The following is a 19,179-nucleotide window of genomic DNA, read 5'->3' as shown; positions in this document are numbered from 1 at the left end:
ATCGGGGTAGAGGGGGGGTAGTCTTCCCAGATGTTCTAGTTAGTTGTTTAGTAAATTTGACTTCAATAACGAGCTTTTGTTATGGTAGGCGCGGCAGGGCGCGCGAATTTAAGCGCAAGTGAGTGGTGACTCGGGGCTCACTCAGGCGGAGGCTATGCGTCTCACCTGTGGTCACGAGTTGTTAGTTCGTTCGTGATGTAGGAATTCAAGCTTTCGGGCGGAAGCTATGGTCGACGCCAGAGGCCACGAGTCGTTTAATTTAAGTTAGGTCATAATGTAGTCGTCAAGCTTTCGGGCGGAGGCTATGGCCCTCGTCAGGGGTCACGCGTCATAGTTTTTAAAATGTAATGTTCGTTCGGGATTTCAAGGGCAGGAGAGGCCCCTACGTTATTTTTTTAAAGTAATCGATCAAGAAAGGCTTTTCGGAAAATGTGAGTATGGACTTATCTTTGTTTTAATTTTAAGTATTAATTATGATTTGAGGTATTCGGAAGGACTAGGGAAGTGTTTAGTGAAGTTCTCTCATTCTCTCTCTTGTAAGGTCGTTCAATCGTTAAGGAAGTAAAGAGATTATTGTTTTAAATTGTAATCCTGCTATTTAAATGTTCTTTAAAATGATGTTGAGTATTTGACTTTAAGAATAAAATAATTTTAATTAAGTATTATGTTATTTTGCAAAATCTCCTTAGTTCAGCTCTCACCAGACATCCTGTACGGGATGACGAACCTATGATCCTAGGTACAGTAAAGTATTTTATGAAGTTAAGACTAGTTGATGCCAAGCGAGTTGTTTCTATGTAAAGAGCTACGATTCTCGCCCCCCCCCCCCTCTGAAGGTGGATCGTGACAATATGACACAGTTATTTTTTTTTGACGTGACAACGTCTAATAAATCGATGAACACCGGCTGCACGCACGAAAAAGGATGACTCATTGTCCCGTTACGCACATTGTCCCTAAACGCTGTGTCCCTTTTACGCTCATTATACGATTGCGCCGCATCTATCTCTCTTCCACTCGATTGGAACAACCATCGATTTGACTTTTTTGAGGCACATTAAACTTGAAACACTCCCATTCGTTTCCTACTTTTCCTATCATCGTCCTATCCTTAACAGAAGAACACAGATTGGAAGAAGTTAAACAGCAAACATGTATAAAAGTATAAAAGTTATAGTTAAAATAATCTCTTCGTTAAAGTAATAAACATAATTGAATTAATGAGGCAAATAAAGTAAATTTATCAATTAGATTGAAGATTTCAATTCACTCCTTCTTTGTATCAATACAAAATAGTGATAATTCAATAAAAATGATTCAATTTTATTCATTAAAGTATGAAATAATTTAATCAATGTTTTGTTATGACGTCACGTTAAACTATCGTCCGTAAACCGACTTTACAGACAACCAATTTTTTTTTTAAAATAGGAAGTACATATGCATTTAACTAAAAAGGTCAGTAAAAACCATTTTATGTGACGAGTTTATGCAGCTTAAATTACGAATAGCCCTCTATCATGAAGATCATGTGTTGGTTTATGTTCCTGAGTGGAATAAATTCAGCTATTCTTGCACTCTTGACACCAGCAGATGTATCACCACGTCCGAGATATTGTCGCGGTGTCGAGGGGCATATCGCCGACAGAGTGGCTCGCGGCACTGGAACATGGCGTGGTCAGGACCAATCAGGCCAAGAGACGTCGGGAACACGAGCGGGGGAAAATGAGCACGACCGTAATGCAGAGTATAAATACAATACTTAGAAGCCTTACCGGACTACAAGCCAGTCTGAAACCAGCCAGTCACGTCACGAGCTACACTGATCGCCTCCCCCCCCCCCCTCCTAGGGTTTTATCAACTCGACTGTAAAACATACTTTCGTGACTTTGTCCTGGTTTGGTCGACGCCTCTTCCGTCGCAAAACACCGTAGCATAGTTTGGGTTTTGCAGGTGATGTAAACTCAACCAACAAGTGCAAGAAAAACTACGAGTATGTATGCTCTAATATGACTGAAGCTTTAAAAAAAACCACTGGTCTGTTTTTTTTTCCTGAAAAAAAAATTTAATAATTTTTTCTGAGCTGAAGAAATATTTTTAGCACAATGTGCCAACGTGAATACAAATTTAACTGCTAATTTTTTTTTCACTACAGTTTCTTTCAAATAATATAATTTTCCATTTAGTGATAAACTTAAGCTGTGCCATCTTACATAATTATCATAACTTTTTGTTTACAACATAACGTTGACTTCACCGATGTAAGAGCAACAACCTTAACATAACTATAATTATGTACCATATGCACACATTTGAAATATTTTGTCGTGATATTTTCTGCTGCTTGCGTAAATACGTTGCCATCAATTTCCACGAATGTAATATATATTCAAACGAAAACAAAAAAAAAAAACATTTTTGTGACTCGACATTGAAAAATTCAATAACTTACTGGGTATACATTGCTTTCAAATGTAGTTCGTTTTTTTTTTTTTAAATAAACAGTACCGTTATGTTTAAATAAAACAGATTTGTGTCAGAGAAAGCAGTGGTACGAAATGTGTTCCAAAATGTAACGGGTATTTTGTAATTTCGTGGGTTGTACTAGTCCGATTCACGCAATTTGTTTTTCGTGGTTGTGGCAGTAAACATGTCTGTAAAGAATCTGCACATTGTCAGCCATATTGTATGTTTAGTTTTTTGCAAGCTGTCAAAAAGGTCAAATGTGTTCCGAAGCTAGACTCCTTACGCGTGACCTTTCGCTTCTCAGACTGCTGAGTTCTCGTCTGAAGCAGAGAGTTGCTGCTGCAAAAATATTAGTTAACATATCTAGCACATTTCTACACTTTACTACATTCTTATAACAACATTTGATGTGAATTCTCTAGTCCATTTTCTTAAAAAAAAAAAAAAAAAACTAATAACCGATGGTACCGAAACAAATTTAAAACTTTTTTACAGCTGAAAAAAAAACCAAACAGCCAATATGGCTGTCGATGTGCAGATATTTTTCTGACATGTTTACCAACACATAAACGAAAAAAAAATTGCTCGATCAAAATTACAAAACTTGAAAAATTGCAAAAATATTTCCTTATTTTTTGAACACGCCTCTTATTTAGAAGTCATGCAGTGTCGTTGGCGTTGATTGGCGGATGGCGGACTGAGTGCTCTCGGTGGGAGGTGCCAAGTACATCTCAGGTGCGCCCCTATTGGCGCAGCTGACACCGCCTGTGGTGGCGGCAGAGAGTAGAGCGTGGAGCGTGGACTCCTCGAGCAGTACCGTGCCACGCTCTCACGCTCTGACAGCCGACCAAAGCACCTAGCAACGCGATACGTGCCAGCCATGGCAACATTGCTCTTTTCAAATAACGACACTGTCGCTTATTTCAAAGTACTGGATATCAGTTGCGCAAACACCCGGTGTATCTCTAGGGACAAGATAATCCCGCGGGTACATTAGGCATCATGCTAAAATCCACAATCCCATGTATACTATGCCCTCCTCCTTTAAATATGTTAACTTGAAACGGCCTGCCTCCTGCCAGCTGTGACACAACTAGGGACCGGAAAAATTCGCGGGTTCAATGACCTCCAGGATGAACTCCATAGTTCTATGTACACTCGGTCAAATGTCACCCACTCATTGGCTGCTGTCTTGTGTGACGTCCCAACGTAGCAGCCTGTGATTCGATAAAGCTTTGGTTGGGTTTTTTCTCATTGGTCCAGCGTCATCCAGGTGAGTTGTGAGCCAATAGCAGAGGCAGCACTGAGGTATAACTATTTGTATTTTAGCCTATCGCGAAATGAATCCGCGAATTTTTCCGGTCTCTAGACATAACTGGCTCTTAGTCGTAGAAGGATGTGCCGGAAGAATTGTAGTCCAATCATCAAAGCAATGCAAAGTGATGCATGTTTGCAGTTTACTTTGGGACAAATAAATATATATGCCAAATTTCCGTACACCAATGTTTTTCTAAAAAAAATAATCAGTCTGTGTTGAATCCAAATCACATCAGCTACGTCCATTTTACTTGAGGCTGAAATTTTTCCAGTCAGGTGTCGACAGAGCCCTCGAGTCATTGCTCTGCAATGTCGTAGTTGCCTGCAGACTATAGTCTATAGCGTTAATCAGGAGAAAAATCATCGGCTTGAGACAGCAAGTAGCATTTTCACGTCTTTTTAGCATTAATGTGTCAAGACTTAGTACAGAGACTCATTATTTAGAATTATAGACTAAAATTTTTATGGCAGGCATTTGTCGCGAAAAATTTCGAATGCCTATTAAACTGCAAAAATGTATACCCGCATAGAAGGTTTATTTCTTGTGATTGGCGGCCGTCTGCGAGAGAAGTCGTTGCCTTATTTGACCGAGGCATTTAGGACGCATTTTCTTGCGCATTTGTCACTCTCATTGGTGGTATACCTATTGAAATGTACCATAAAGAAACTCACACAGTCACGAAGCACAGACGATGCTACAGTGTTTTAAAGTTCAGCTAGTCTCGGAATCTTTTCGCTAAATATGGATTATCCTATTTATTTGGTTAATAACTGGCATATATACCAGTACAACTAGAATTGGTATTATTTATAATGTAACGTACATAAATATTACAATAGCTATTTAATTGTAATTTCTGGCAGACTGGCAGGATACACGAGCAGACCGGCAGGGGACACTGGAAGACTGTAGTTCGATTGGGACCGAGCGAGGCAGATGACTCGCTCACCGATCGACTACTGAAAGCAGTTGTGTACACAGTTACACCGTGTTTGCTTGCTCGGACATCAAAGGGGATATTGACTCGACAAAAAATCAAACAGTCACGAATCTGGGAGAATGCTTGAGCTCGGTATCTCTTCGTCGAATCACAAGATAAATATACACGCGATTCCGTCCGTTTGTTATGTTAGCTGTCGCCTTACTGAGAAGTTGTGTCCTTTCTTGGTTCAGAAGAACCTCGTTCGATGATATTTCTAGCGGATTGTTTTTTTTTTACATTTTAATATCTGATATAACACTCAGTACACTTAATTCTGATATAAATGGGAAATAAAAAAAATATTATATCATTAATTCATTATTAATTAAGGTATAACCTTCACTCAAACAACTTTTGTTTCCCTTACTTTTTTAACATAACAAATATATTTTAGGTCAGAAATAAATAGTTTTTAATCAATAAGCAAAGAAACTATTGTTCTGGTGTACTTGTAAAATCTAACCCATGCAGCTTAACATTACAATGCCGTTAATAAACTTCACCAGCTGATTCTTTATTAATATTAGTAAAAAATAACTTTATTCTTTGGTTTAACATTGATATTAATATTTGGGTGTAGATGCAAGGTATTGGGACGTGAAACGTCTGCAAATATACAGTAATATATAATCTGATGTCCATGCTCAATAACAATGAATGTATGCAAACTAAAAGAAATAATCACTACTATTAAGAATATGGTGTGATTTAAAAGTCATTCCACGCGAAATTTTTTAAATTAAACCCTTTATGATTACTATCCAGGCTTTTTATACCACCTTAAGTGAAACAATTCTCGTCTTGTTTAGTCTAATTAGTTTAAAAACTATTAAAATCTATGAATGTTCATTGCCATACAGAAAACTCAATGTTATTTATAGTATTACTAGCTGAAGTACCCGGCGTTGCCCGGATAAACACATCATAACACAAGGAACATCACTGCCGAGTTTCAAGTATGTAGGTCATACACTTCAAAAACGTGAAATTTTAATTTTATGGTCCTATTGATTGCACAATCTCGGTGCATCAACAAGGCTACGCATCAACAAAACCGGGACGCCGATCTTCAGTTTCAATTTGTGGGAAGGCAGGTAACCCCTAGGCAAGACGTGACGAACGCACCAAACGATAGCGCGTTACAAATTCAAGCCAACGCCATCTATTGACGTAGTCCTAAACCAAGCGGATGGGTTTCGCCAAGGAGAAGTATAGGAAGTTGCCAGACCTTACTATATGACCGTGTGGCGGATACAGATACATTATTACACAAACTCACTCTTTGTATCTATGAGTTTCTACTATAAAACTGCATTCACACCTTTTTCACTCCCTTAGGGATGGAATTTCATAATTATACGTAGTCTAAGTCACTCTCCTGCCATTAAACTAAACTGTATGCAAAAACGATCATGTTGGTCCGTTGCTTCGTCACTGCGTGAAATAAGGACAAACCGACCAACGCATTTTCGCATTAATAATATTATTATAGTAGGGATTAATGATTCGAGTAGTCGCTGAGGTAACAAGTTAATTAACCTAATTCAATCACTCCTCAGAGTGATAGCTCGCAACGAAACAGCGTTATGGCGGGGTCAAATACTTATAGTTAGGGACCGGAAAAATTTGCGGTTTCGATGGCCTTCAGGATAGTCTACGCATTCCCCTGTACACTCGGTGCAAATCACGCAAGTTCATTGGCTGCTGACTTGTGAGTCGTCTCAGCTGGTTTTGACTGTGATTCGATCTTTTTTTGGTTGAGGGTTTATAATTGGTTGAGATTCGTCCAGATTAACAGTAAGCCAGTAGCAAAATTATCTAAAAGGTATATGTATTTGAATTTTAGCCTATCGCCGAATGGATCCGCGAATTTTTCCTGTCTCTACTTATAGTTCATAAGTTCTTATTCCTTGCTTGCAAATTGACTGTTTGGAGGAGAATAGAAATACTTTGTCCTCTCGGGGAGGGGGGGGGGAAGGAAGTCTCCAAATGGTTGCGGGTGGTCAGAAGAGAGTGGCACTTACTGGTTTGAAGGGAGATTCCAAACTACTTGATGATGTCTACAACTGACATTCTCCAGCGGCGGGCCGTCACTTCAGCACTTAAGCATCTGTAGCTCCAGTGCGACTATTCAGCATCGCGTGACGTCAGCTTTCTGTCAGTTCCCCGGAGAGACCTAAGTGTGTCTCGATCAAACATCACCACCTCCGGCTACACACCTCAGTTAATAATGTTCGCAGGCTTTCACGGCCATTGTCTGAAGTAGCTTGGTTTCTGAGTTGTAGCCGTGTCTTTGGCGAATAATTCACCGACGTTTCGGTCGATATTGCAGTCGCCATCATCAGGGAGCAGTTACATTTTGCTCCCTCACGCTCTAATAATAGTAATTACTAAATATGTTTATTCTTATCAATATATTTAACATATTGTTTCACCTGATGAGTATTTTAGAGTAAAGCAGACAAGAAAATATCTATCTCTAAAGTAGCGACAATCTATAGCTTTGTTTACACTATTTCTAACTTGAAAAGAAGTCAACTTTCTATTGTTTATAGATTATTTAAGAAGCCGTGGCCAGCCAAATAATTATATTGGGTTCCAGAATTTGATTTAATAATGTTTTCCTTTCGTTCAAAAGTATTTAAGGCTTGTCAAATGAATAAATAAGGATTTTGTTTTGGCGAAGGAAAAATATATGAAATATTGAGCTTTTGCTAAGTCCGTGACATAAATATTGACTTATGAAAGGAAACAAAAATGGGTTAAATTTATATGAAAGCAGCCATTGAATAATTTGCAGCGAATATTGTATAGAGAGGAATAAGAAATTAAAAAGTAAGAGAAAATAAAAAAAATACTTTATGATTAATAAATTACCAACCTGTAGCTACCAAGTAATTGAATTTTCTTTACAAAAGCGGAAATAAAAATGTTATTTCTTGGTTTGGTTGCTCTGCTGTCAACACCAAAAGTTTCCAGTTATCAACATTTTTATAAATATGTGTATATATATATTTTATTATTTTAGTGGTTGTTTATCGTCCACTACAGCTCAGTTGCAGCGACATCAGTAGCACTGGCGTGACAGCATACCTAGCCTTGTCCGGACGACGAACAAGACAACAAACACAGAAAAATGTCAAGTCAAGCCAGCCACCCCCTCCCCCCTTCCATATTGTGAGCAGATGCGGTGTTGCCGCGTGTAACACGCTTACGGTTTTTTTGACGTAACGTCTAATAAATCGATGAACGCCGGCTGCACGCACGAAAAAGTATTCCGTTACGCACATTGTTCTGTTACTGTGTGTCCCGTTACGCTCATTGTTCCGTTACGCTATGTCCCGTTACGCTCATTGTTCCGTTACGCTGTCGGCGAGTGCAGTAATAATAGGTTATGTTACAATTGACTAAAAAATTATGGTGATTCATATAATTGATGATATATATTTGATTACAGTTTATTTATATGAAAACTTGTTCATAATTATATTTAAACTTTATAGCTAAACGCCAGTTTTTAATATTAATTACAAGTCATCTACACGTGAACTGTTTCGTCGACTGTTTATGAAATGAAGTGAAAAGTTAGTGTGGTTTTCATTGCTTATTACTACAACAATTTCGGCAATAAAGGTTAAATAATCTTGCATTTTAAAAATCTGATTACTAGTATAATTTCAAGTTTTTATTCTTTTATTATTAAAATAAAAATGATCAATTTTATTCATTAAAGAATGCAATCATTTCATCAATGTTTTGTTATGACGTTGTCACGTTAAACTATCGTCCGCCGTAAACCGACTTTACAGACAACCAATTTTTTTTAGCGTGCAAGTTTATAGTTGGAAGTATAATTGTATTCGTAATCAAGCAGTGCCAATGGAAGTAAGCCAGTCTTGTAACCGCCTATCACTAAACTGTTTAAAAAAATTCACCTTCAATTCGCGAAGACCGCTGGTTACAAACTATACTGTTTACGAGTAGTTCGTAAATTAGCGGACACTGAGCTAACTTGCTTTGAACATGAATCAAAAAGAATATTATTATTGTATTAACAAAACATTAAAAAATATATATATATTTAAGTCTACAGTAAGAACACTCGTGTATTGACCACTTTTGTTTAGAAAGAAACATACTAATTGGTTGAGACCGGAAAAATTTGCGGGTTCAATGACCTCCAGGATATACTCCACTACACTCTACACACCCGGGCAAATGCCAACTGTTCATTGGCTGTTGACTTGTGAGTCGTCTCAACCGGGTAGCCTGTGATTCGACACTTCTATGAGTGAGGGTCTCTAATTGACCCTCATCACTTTAGATTAACAATGAATCAATGTCAGAAGCAGCACTAAGGTATAATTATTTGGATTGTAGCGTTTCACGAAATGAATCTGCGAATTTTTCAGGTCTCTACTAATTGTAATTGGAAATACGGCGTAGTTTATATGAAAATCCAGCTATTTTAAATAACAACGAATACGTTGTTTATTTCAGCAAAAATTTTCGTTGGAAAGTCCGTAAAATTGACAATAGTTTCTAACAGTGTAGATCTGGCAAAACAGAACTCGAAGCGAGAGCTCTTTAAGCTTCTATTCTCTATGGACTGAGTGACAGAACTCGCACACCGCCGCGGTTGAGATCCCAGTGACGCCTTTTTGAGTTCAGTTTTTATTATGATTTCCCGTGACAACACTGGGAAAAGACTGAATCGTTTCCTTATTATTATCTATTACTAATTATTTTTCCCCCCTGTGTGATATTGTCTGAATTCATAATCTCTAGCTATTTTGCCTTCAACAAGATGTGACTCCCTATATTATTTTATACTCAATCCAGTTATGTTTCTTCTTTGTGGGAGATCAATTAATTAGAATTGTTTAAACGGTTTTAAAATAATCTCTGCGCAAATCATTGTGTTGCTGGAAGTGTATCTTGGTGCCTATTGCGTGTTTACCTGTTATACAATTGTCCTGTATTTTCTCCGCTCGTGTTATTCAGTGTGTATTAGACTTGCCGCCAAACCAGCCCGAGGCATTAGCGCCATGAGCTCGTGAGTGGCTGACGGAGTTGTGGCTGACAGGTGTGTGGCTGACGGAGGTGTAGCTCACGGAGGTGTGGCTGACAGGTGTTTTTATGACGGATATGTGGCTGACAGGTGTGTTTCTGACGGAGACGTGGCTGACATGTGTGTTTCTGACGGATATGTGGCTGACATGTGTGTTTCTGACGGATATGTGGCTGAAATGTGTGTTTCTGACGGAGGTGTAGCTCACGGAGGTGTGGCTGACAGGTGTTTTTATGACGGAGATGTGGCTGACAGGTGTGTTTATGACGGATATGTGACTGACATGTGTTTTTCTGACGGATATGTGGCTGACGGAGGTGTGGCTGACAGGTGTGTTTCTGACGGAGATGTGGCTGACAGGTGTGTTTATGACGGATATGTGACTGACGGGTGTGTTTCTGACGGAGACGTGGCTGACATGTGTGTTTCTGACGGATATGTGGCTGACATGTGTTTTTCTGACGGATATGTGGCTGACGGAGGTGTGGCTGACAGGTGTGTTTCTGACGGAGACGTGGCTGACATGTGTGTTTCTGACGGATATGTGGCTGACATGTGTGTTTCTGACGGAGGTGTAGCTCACGGAGGTGTGGCTGACAGGTGTTTTTATGACGGAGATGTGGCTGACAGGTGTGTTTCTGACGGATATGTGACTGACATGTGTTTTTCTGACGGATATGTGGCTGACGGAGGTGTGGCTGACAGGTGTGTTTCTGACGGATATGTGACTGACATGTGTTTTTCTGACGGATATGTGGCTGACGGAGGTGTGGCTGACAGGTGTGTTTCTGACGGAGATGTGGCTGACAGGTGTGTTTATGACGGATATGTGACTGACGGGTGTGTGGCTGACGGGTGTGTGGCTGACAGGTGTGTGCCTGACGGGTGTGTGGCTGACAGGTGTGTGGTTGACGGGTGTGTGTTGTTGCAGACGCGCCGGAGATCGAGGTGGAGCGCAGCTGGATCCACTCCGGGGAGGGCTACGAGGCTCAGCTCGCCTGCATCGTGCACGCCGAGCCGGCGGCCGAGGTGAGTGCCGCCCCCAGCCGCCCCCAGCCCCTCCCAGCCGCCCCAGCCGCCCCCAGCCGCCCCCAGTCCCTCCCAGCCGCCCCTCAGCAGCAACTAACTGCCCTCGGGTCTTTTAGCAGTGGCTCGTTCCTTGACTTCTCACCGCTCATGTGTTTCCAACAATCACTCTCACTTTCTGCGCCCATTAGTGCTCTTTGACAGTGAAACATTTCTGCGCGTGCATGTTTCACATGTACATAAACAAAATCAAATTATAACTACCTTTTATTCAATAAAAAATAATATTAATTTCTTAGAGAATATAGTCGTCCGAATAGATTCAACCTGGGGAATGAGAAAGAACGCACCGCCCAAAGAACACATGCCTTCTGCTGCAACGTCATGAAATATCTAAATAGCTATTGTTGAAACATAACTGTGATTCATTCTCACTCGTTTTTATTTGTTTTGCTGATATTTTTCCAAAAACATATTTGGCAGGATTTTAAATTAATAAGAATAAATTTTTTTTTATACGCGTCAAATACCACTTAAACTTATAATTATTGATAATGTTACCGTTTAGGATGCGAAGGAATCACTTTAACTGTCGTAGAATTAACGAAACAGTAATATTTATAGGTACGAAAAAATTCACGAATATTCAGCTTTAATAATAAAGCACTGATAACGTTTATCAATAAAAATTTTGTGTACTGTGTATATTTTCAATCTATAGACACGGAGAGGTTATTTCTACTGACGATTTATTCACGTTTTACGTTAAAACAGATTATTTTTCCATTGCAGAAACGAGCTTGTGACTCCTAGAACACACGAATGAACAAGTAAAAAGCAGAATTCTTTTACAATAAATCATTATGTAGCACTTACGCACCTTTAATACACTTACGTCATGGATTACCAAATAAAAAAAAATAAACTTTCCCATATATTTACTCTTTGTTTCTTGCCCGGTGAGATGCGTAGACGAGAAATTAAAATGCTACGAAGTTTCATTACATTTCAAAAATTTGCAGGTTTATACATTTTAAAAATATAATATGAGAATTTACTCGAGTTGCGTGGCAGTTCCACCACCCAATCTTCCCCACAGGTTTTCGCGGAACAGGAAGGCTCTTGTTTGTTCGTTAAAAAAAAATGAATTTCGCTATCGCAGGCAGTGTAGGTTCTTTCTTTTCTCAACATGTACACACACAAATATATATATATTTTTTTCATCTGAAGTTCCCCAGTTATTCCCAGCGCCACCGGGTTGACATTTCTCCTCTCGGTAAAAGTCCTCCAGCCGACTTCAAGGGCCATTAGGATAAATATTTTCTCTCCGGAGCCGGCTCATGAAACAGGCCTTGTGGGTTGGGGGAGAGGAGGAGGGGGCGAGGAAAGCGCGCGTCTCCGGAAGAGAACACTCCCCCCCCCCTTCCTTGTGTTTGTTTACCTCCCCCCCCCCCCCCCCCCCGCCACACGACGGACCGACCTGGGGTCGAACACGCGGGCCCAAGGGAGCTCGAAAACTCGTGACGCTGAGTTCCCCGGGTGCGCTGTGTCGCTGATAGCCTCCTGCCTGCGCGCGGAAATATGCAGACAAGGAGAACAAACACAGGGAAGAACTACTGTTTTCCCCGCGCCCTTTGAAGTGAGCCTTCGAGGTCCGTCGACTTGGTGATGTGGGGTAGGTCTTCCCTTGTCTCCAGGCAGATGTTATCCAACCTTATGCTGGCAATATTTAATTCAGCACTTATTGCCTCTTCAAGATTGAAGCCCCCTTGGGGGTATACTTAAAGAATTAATTTTTGTAATTTATTTCTTTATACATATACACAATTCTTTCCTGGTTTTATAAAATGATTTTTCCGGGGTTATTGATAGGTCTTCTTAATCCCTTTTTTTGTATAATAAGTATATTTTATATTTTAAATATATATAATTAAATTATATATTTTCAATAAATCTTCTAGGGAGTACGGAGTTCCTCGAGGTGAATAAATAAATTAATTTCCTTACCAGAAAAAAATATATATATTGAAATCTTATTAAACTTTTATTCAGCTGCTGTAAAACAAATTTACTATTAATCATTGTAAATTGTATTGATTGATAGTTGTAACATTAGCCTGTATGTTGTGCTTCAATACTCACCCACTCCGCTGCACTCTCACAATTTGACTCTTTACACTCAACTCATTTTAAATGATTTCTTCCAACGCTCAACTCATTTTACGCGACGCAGTCACACATTTAATTCATTTCTTGAAAATTTTGTCCCACGCTCAACCCAATCACAGTAATTAGTCCGAAAATTAATTCATTTAACAGAGTTTGGTTTAACACCCGACCAAATATTGTCATGGGGACAATGTGGGAAACTGGTGAGAAATACGTGAGACAAGTGATGTCGGAAAACCTGGTGGCGTAGAGTATAACTACGGGTGTTTTAAGTGCGTGACACAACATGTTTAAAAAAATTCTTATTTAACTTCAATTACATTCGAATTACAGAAATTTCAACTATTTTGAGTCCCAAATTTACGTGTTTTACTGGTTGAAGTATATCATTCAACGACGCAGCTCTTCCCCATATAGAGGCACACGTATGTGGACATAGGTTTGATTGCACTTGGGCAGTCGCACCTTGCAGTATTGACGCTTCACGGTGTGCTTTGGAACAGAAATGGCGTCAAGTCAACAGTGTTTGACTCACGTCTCAGAAGCAGTCCCCCAGGACCCGACGCCGATGTTTTTCATTTGTGTCGTACTTGTTTGTCTAGTGTTCTGTCACAAATATGGATTTCAGTGGGATAAGGAAAATTCGCATTTAATTTAAAGTTCTGGTCAATACAAATTTACATTCATGATTTCATACTATAAAAACCTTCAACTATCGTATTTGCCACGAATAATCACGCGACTCCAACCGGAATTTATTTGATCGTAAGCATTTATAAAAAAAACTGACCCGAAGATAATTTATCTGGAACGAATATCAACATTTCTTAAGATAAATAAGGCAAACCATCGTTAAAAATTTAAGTTGCATAATGGCTTAAATGGTTGTTTGAAAGACTTAATATTGTTCAAACGGATGGTCCTCAAAATAGTAAAACCCAGCCCGAGACCCAGCAAAGTCTGCGCCGACCACTGATGTTATTAAAAGTTGATTAAATTATAATGTTCGCAGGATTTCACAGCCATTGTCTGAAATAGCTTCGCTTCTGAGTTGTAGCTTGGCTTCTGGGTTGATTTCAACCAATTACACACCAGATCCAACATCCGACAATAAAATAAAAGATAAATTCGAGAATCAAAAGAAAAATTAAAACACCCAGGAAACATTAATAGAGAAGATGGCTACAAATTAAGCAAAATATGGAGCCCACTCTTTACAAATCCTCAAAACATAGCTCCACAGCCAACATCAGACAAATCGCCCCTGATTGGCAAAGCAAACCAGCCAACCAGAAGAAAGGAAGGCTCTGATAGGTAACGGCTCCCTGATGATGGCGACGGCAATGTCGACCGAAAAGTCGGTGAATTATTTGCCAAGGACACGGCCATAACCCAGAAGGCAAGCTACTGAGTAAATTATACTACATATCTGTAATCTATATATGCAAACAAACAATCACTCAATTAAAAGTGATGTAAAGTGACGCGAAGACACCCTCCAAGGAGACGGGAGACAAGTGGAGCGATGTTACCAGATTTCCCGCAATGCTCCAGCCAAACAACCCTTGAAAAACCAATTGGTAGAGACCGGAAAAATTCGCGAATTCATTTCGCGATAGGCTAAGATACAGATAGTTATACATCAGTGCTGTTTATGCTATTGGCTCACAACTCACCTGGATGACTCTGGACCAATGAGAAACACCCAACCGAAGCTTTATCGAATCACAGGCTGCTACGCTGGGACGTCTCACAAGACAGCAGCCAATGAGTGGGTGACATTTGACCGAGTGTACGTAGAACTATGGAGTTCATCCTGGAGGTCATTGAACCCGCGAATTTTTTCGGTCCCTACCGATCGGCCGACGGTCTCGGGAGTAACAAAAAAAAAAACACCGTCTTCAAGCCACGTCCCGGAGGCCAGAGCGTTTTGGCCGCGACTGTACGGGCGCGGGGACCGTAAACATGCAAGCGTCTGTGTTGTCTCGCGAGAACCAAATTACCGGAAGTGCGTGTGACGTCATTCCGCCCCCTCCCCCCCGCGCGAGACCACAGTATATTCGCCTCCGGCCGGGTGGGGGGGATGCGAGACTCGCTCTGGGGAACAGTTTACCCCTCCTCCCACCCCTACCAGGCCTCCAGGGCTGCCACAACCCCCGCGGCGGGAAGGGCTGAGGGCTGAAATACACGCGCGCGAAGGGCGCACACCCCCTCCCGCCCCCCGCTGGCTCGCCGGCTGTCCGACGGCCTCCAGGGGGAAAGCTTTTACGTGGCCGCATTAACTTGCCTCGCGGGCGGTATTTTTACGACGAGCCACGCCCCCCTCCCCCCCTCCCGGCGCCAGAGACGGCCTCGGGCTGCGGCTAGGCCCTCCGCAGTCGCACACGCCCTGAAGACGGCTGCCGCAACGCAGGGCGAAACGTCGGGCACAATCCACACAGCCTCGGCACGTTCTTCAAGTTGATCCGCGCAATGATTGTGCGCTGGTTTTGTCGTGGGTGGGAGGGGGGCGGGAATATTCACGAACGCAAACTGAGAATTAAAAAATGAAAACGTAAACCCACGGAGAAACAAGCCTAAATCAGCTGATTTTCAAACCAGATCAGCCCGACGGAGAACCAAAACAGGTATTGCGGACAACACGACGGCTAAGGCACAGACAAACACATTCTAACTATAAATATCAGCCAGCACAAGTTTTTCATAGAAGGAATTTGGATTCGTTTTCATTTTTAACTCTTATATTGCGTTCTCGAATTTTTTTTTTCCATGACGAACAGTGCAAAACTGCAATGGCATATGTCCAAGATATTTGACTCTGCCCAACTTTGGAAGCGATGATAGTTCATTTTGGGAGATGTTCCCTTTACTTCCGTTTAATCAAACGGTAGTTATAACTTATTATTTGCTTATGTGCATTTACTTATTCACCTAAGTGTAGTTTTATCATTGTTGTAAATGGTATAGGGAAGTGCTGGAAGCCTTTATCTTAAATGTTGCATTATAAAATCATAGGTCTCCCCTGCCGTCCCCCCTTCAAACCTATCCCCCTTTCTAACGGTCTTCCCATTAGACCGCTAGTGCATGTGTTGGAGTGGCGTCGCCGCTGACGCACTCTCCTCCTCTACCGTCCCCCCCCCCCCCCGGTGTCACCAATTATTCCCCTCATGTGATCGGAATTTTCGTATTTCTCGAAAATTTTAGCCCCCCCCCCCCCCTACTCCCAAGCAAAGAAGTTTTACTTCAAAAATATTTTGGTAACTTTACGGCTTCAAATCACAAACACATTCATCTGCTAATCCAGAGTTAAATATTACTCAAATTATAAATACATTTTCAAAATCAAAATTTATTTTGATAAATATCATACAGTTTTGGATCAAAGCAATTCACATTTTTTCTTTATTTTAATATTTCATATTAAAAAACTGGGTAGGCGATAAGGAACAATTACCGTGGAAGTGAAGTTTGAATTTTAAAAACTAAAGGATATAATTTTTCCTTCAGGAGAACATCCAGACAAATGCAGCGGAGCTGGAAGTTAATTGGCGTTTCATATTAAGTAAAAACTCACTTATTGAAGTATTTCTGTGCAGTTTCACAACACACGTAAAGAATTTGGATACTACCTTCTTACCAGAGTGTTCAAGGAATTTGACGACACAAAATAATCTGCTTTCATTTTGTTCAATCACTGACATTACCGTTATTGTTTCACGTTGGAGGGTGGTAACTCTCGGGATGATTTCCGCCTCATTTACGCCCCCGCGGGAGAAAGACGTCGGGCCGTAAGATGAGCCGGGAGGGGGAAGATGTTTAGCAAAGTGGCGGCGCTTAAGGCTTGCCCGAAACATCGCTCCTAATCTGCGTCGTATTTCTCCACGCATTAAGCAGCTCCCCGCCGCTAAACCGGCAATTCCCCCAGGAAAGCAAGGAAAAACCAGATTACCGCCCCTCTCTCCCCCCGGCTCCAACCCAGCATCCACTTAGTGGCCTGTTGCTGCTTCGCTGCTCTCGTGGCTGCTTTCGTCGTGCCCCTGGCTGCTTATAGCACCCGGCGATACAGGCGCGTTCAGCTCGGTCACGTATCCGCCAGGGGTAGCGCCCCTGGCTTCTTAGAGCACCTGGTGATACAGGCGCGTTCAGCTCGTTCACGTATTCTCTAGGGGTAGCGCCCCTGGCTGCTTAGAGCACCTGGAGATACAGGCGCGTTCCGCTCGGTCACGTATCCGCCAGGGGTAGCGCCCCTGGCTGCTTAGAGCACCTGGTGATACAGGCGCGTTCAGCTCGGTCACGTATCCGCCAGGGGTAGCGCCCCTGGATGCTTAGAGCACCTGGCGATACAAGCACGTTCAACTCGGTCACGTATCCGCCAGGGGTAGCACCCCTGGCTGCTCAGTGCACCTGGTGATACAGGCGCGTTCACCCCTGATACATATCTTCCATGGGTAAAACACCCTCACCTTTTGACAAACACCAAGCTACTTCAACAGTAATATTTGATTAGACGAGGTTCTATGGTATTCAGCTGACTATTACAATCAAGGCATAAATATATGTATCCATACTACAACCTGGATACAAACTCCATAATCATATTTGTGAATACTAGGGATTTTCAGTTTTGACAATACCTGTAATTGTAATTTTAATAAATGTTCTCACCGTTTTATTTATTTTAGTTTTTCTAGAGAACTTTGTCTTCATGCTTTATATTTTCTCTTTCGTATTTTAACTACCTTAATTTTTCCCCTTTTTTATTTTTAATTTATTAACATAAGTGTATATACATTAAAATACTCAAATTATATCAGAGTTGTTATCAGGGTCATCATAATTATATATCATGCTATATTTCTCTTGTCGCTCTTATATAGTCTTCTTGTACTTTTACGTATATTTCCATAGGGGTTTGGCTTCCTTTATGTTTTTTTTTCATTTATTATTTCTTCTTTCCTGTGATTTTTTTTTCTACATTTTGTTGTCTAAATTTTGTTCGTAGACAGCTGACTGCGTCAATGGTCGATTTGTTGACTACCCGAGGGTTAAAAGCAACTAGTTCTCTTGTTCGACCGGCTGCCCGAACTCCAATTGCTGTCTATGTGTCCTGAGTCCCGGAGGGCGTGTCCGGCGGAAGTCTGGCCAGTCACATTCAAACGGTCAGTCGTCCGAGTCAACAAACTACCCCGTGCCCGCCCCTCGCCATGCAACTAACTCACCGCTGGAGGGGAAGGTACAGTCGGTGGAAACTACAAAAGTCTGTTACCAAACAATTCTGCGCGCACAGACGATGAAGAAACGATTAACCATCGTTTATTAACCATCCCGGAACGATTAAGTATTTTTTTTTACAAATTTAGTAATAACCAAATTTTCAATTTTAGGTGCTTACCATCGCGTTCTTACCTCAACTTTGTTATTTTCTTTAATTTTTTTCAATATTTAATATTTAAAATTGATTTTTAAAAAAAAATTTAATACCATACTATATATTCATTTAGTCATAATTATTTCACTGGATTTTTTTTTTTTTTTTAATTTTCACGAGCATATGGTTGTGTTTTTTTGGACATATTTATTTACGTCTCTAACATCAAGTTTTAGTTATTCAGTAATTTCTTTTTATTGTGATTTAATTGTATTTTATATGTACGAGAAAGCTGTGATGTGATTGGTCGGTGAGGGCACTCACCTGCCTTCTCCCTGCGAGCTGGTAGGCTGTTGCGCCATCTCATCAGTTCGCTGCTAGATGTGGACTGTGTGTGTCTCCTGTGTTCCTTTATGATGTCTCCTCACTTCTGTTTCCCTATATGATATCTCTTGTCTCCTGTGTTCTTATATGATGTCTCTTGTCTCCAGTGTTCTGTCGTCCATGTTCAGTCGCCTCCCTTCTGTATTATTTCTTCTGTCTCCTGTGTTCTGTCTCTATTCTGTTTCCTTGTTCTGTCTCCTGTTATCATTTTTGCGTCTCTTGTATTCTGTCTCTTGTCCTGTATTCTGCCTCATGTATCCTGTGTTTTGTTTACTATGTTCTGTCTCCTGACTCATGTATTCTTTACCCTGTATCCGTGTTCGGTCTCCTGTCTCCTGTATTCTGCCTCCTGTCTCCCGTGTTCTGTCACCTGTCTCCTCTCTCATTGGTTCTGT

General features: G+C 40.9%; 1 protein-coding gene across 2 annotated transcripts in view; it reads left to right on the top strand.

Annotated features, from left to right (window-relative positions):
* Positions 1 to 19,179, top strand: part of LOC134532105 (protein amalgam-like) — a 297,722-nt gene that overhangs the window by 221,158 nt on the left and 57,385 nt on the right. For both annotated transcript variants that reach the window (XM_063368413.1, XM_063368414.1), the window contains exon 6: positions 10,769 to 10,866. In XM_063368413.1, coding sequence (XP_063224483.1) covers positions 10,769 to 10,866 — 98 coding nt within the window. The remainder of the gene's footprint in view (positions 1 to 10,768; positions 10,867 to 19,179) is intronic.

Source organism: Bacillus rossius, chromosome 5 (genome assembly GCF_032445375.1).
Source record: "Bacillus rossius redtenbacheri isolate Brsri chromosome 5, Brsri_v3, whole genome shotgun sequence".
NCBI lineage: Eukaryota > Metazoa > Arthropoda > Insecta > Phasmatodea > Bacillidae > Bacillus > Bacillus rossius.
Note: the sequence above shows the minus strand (reverse complement) of the source record. Positions and strands in the feature narration are given on the sequence as shown.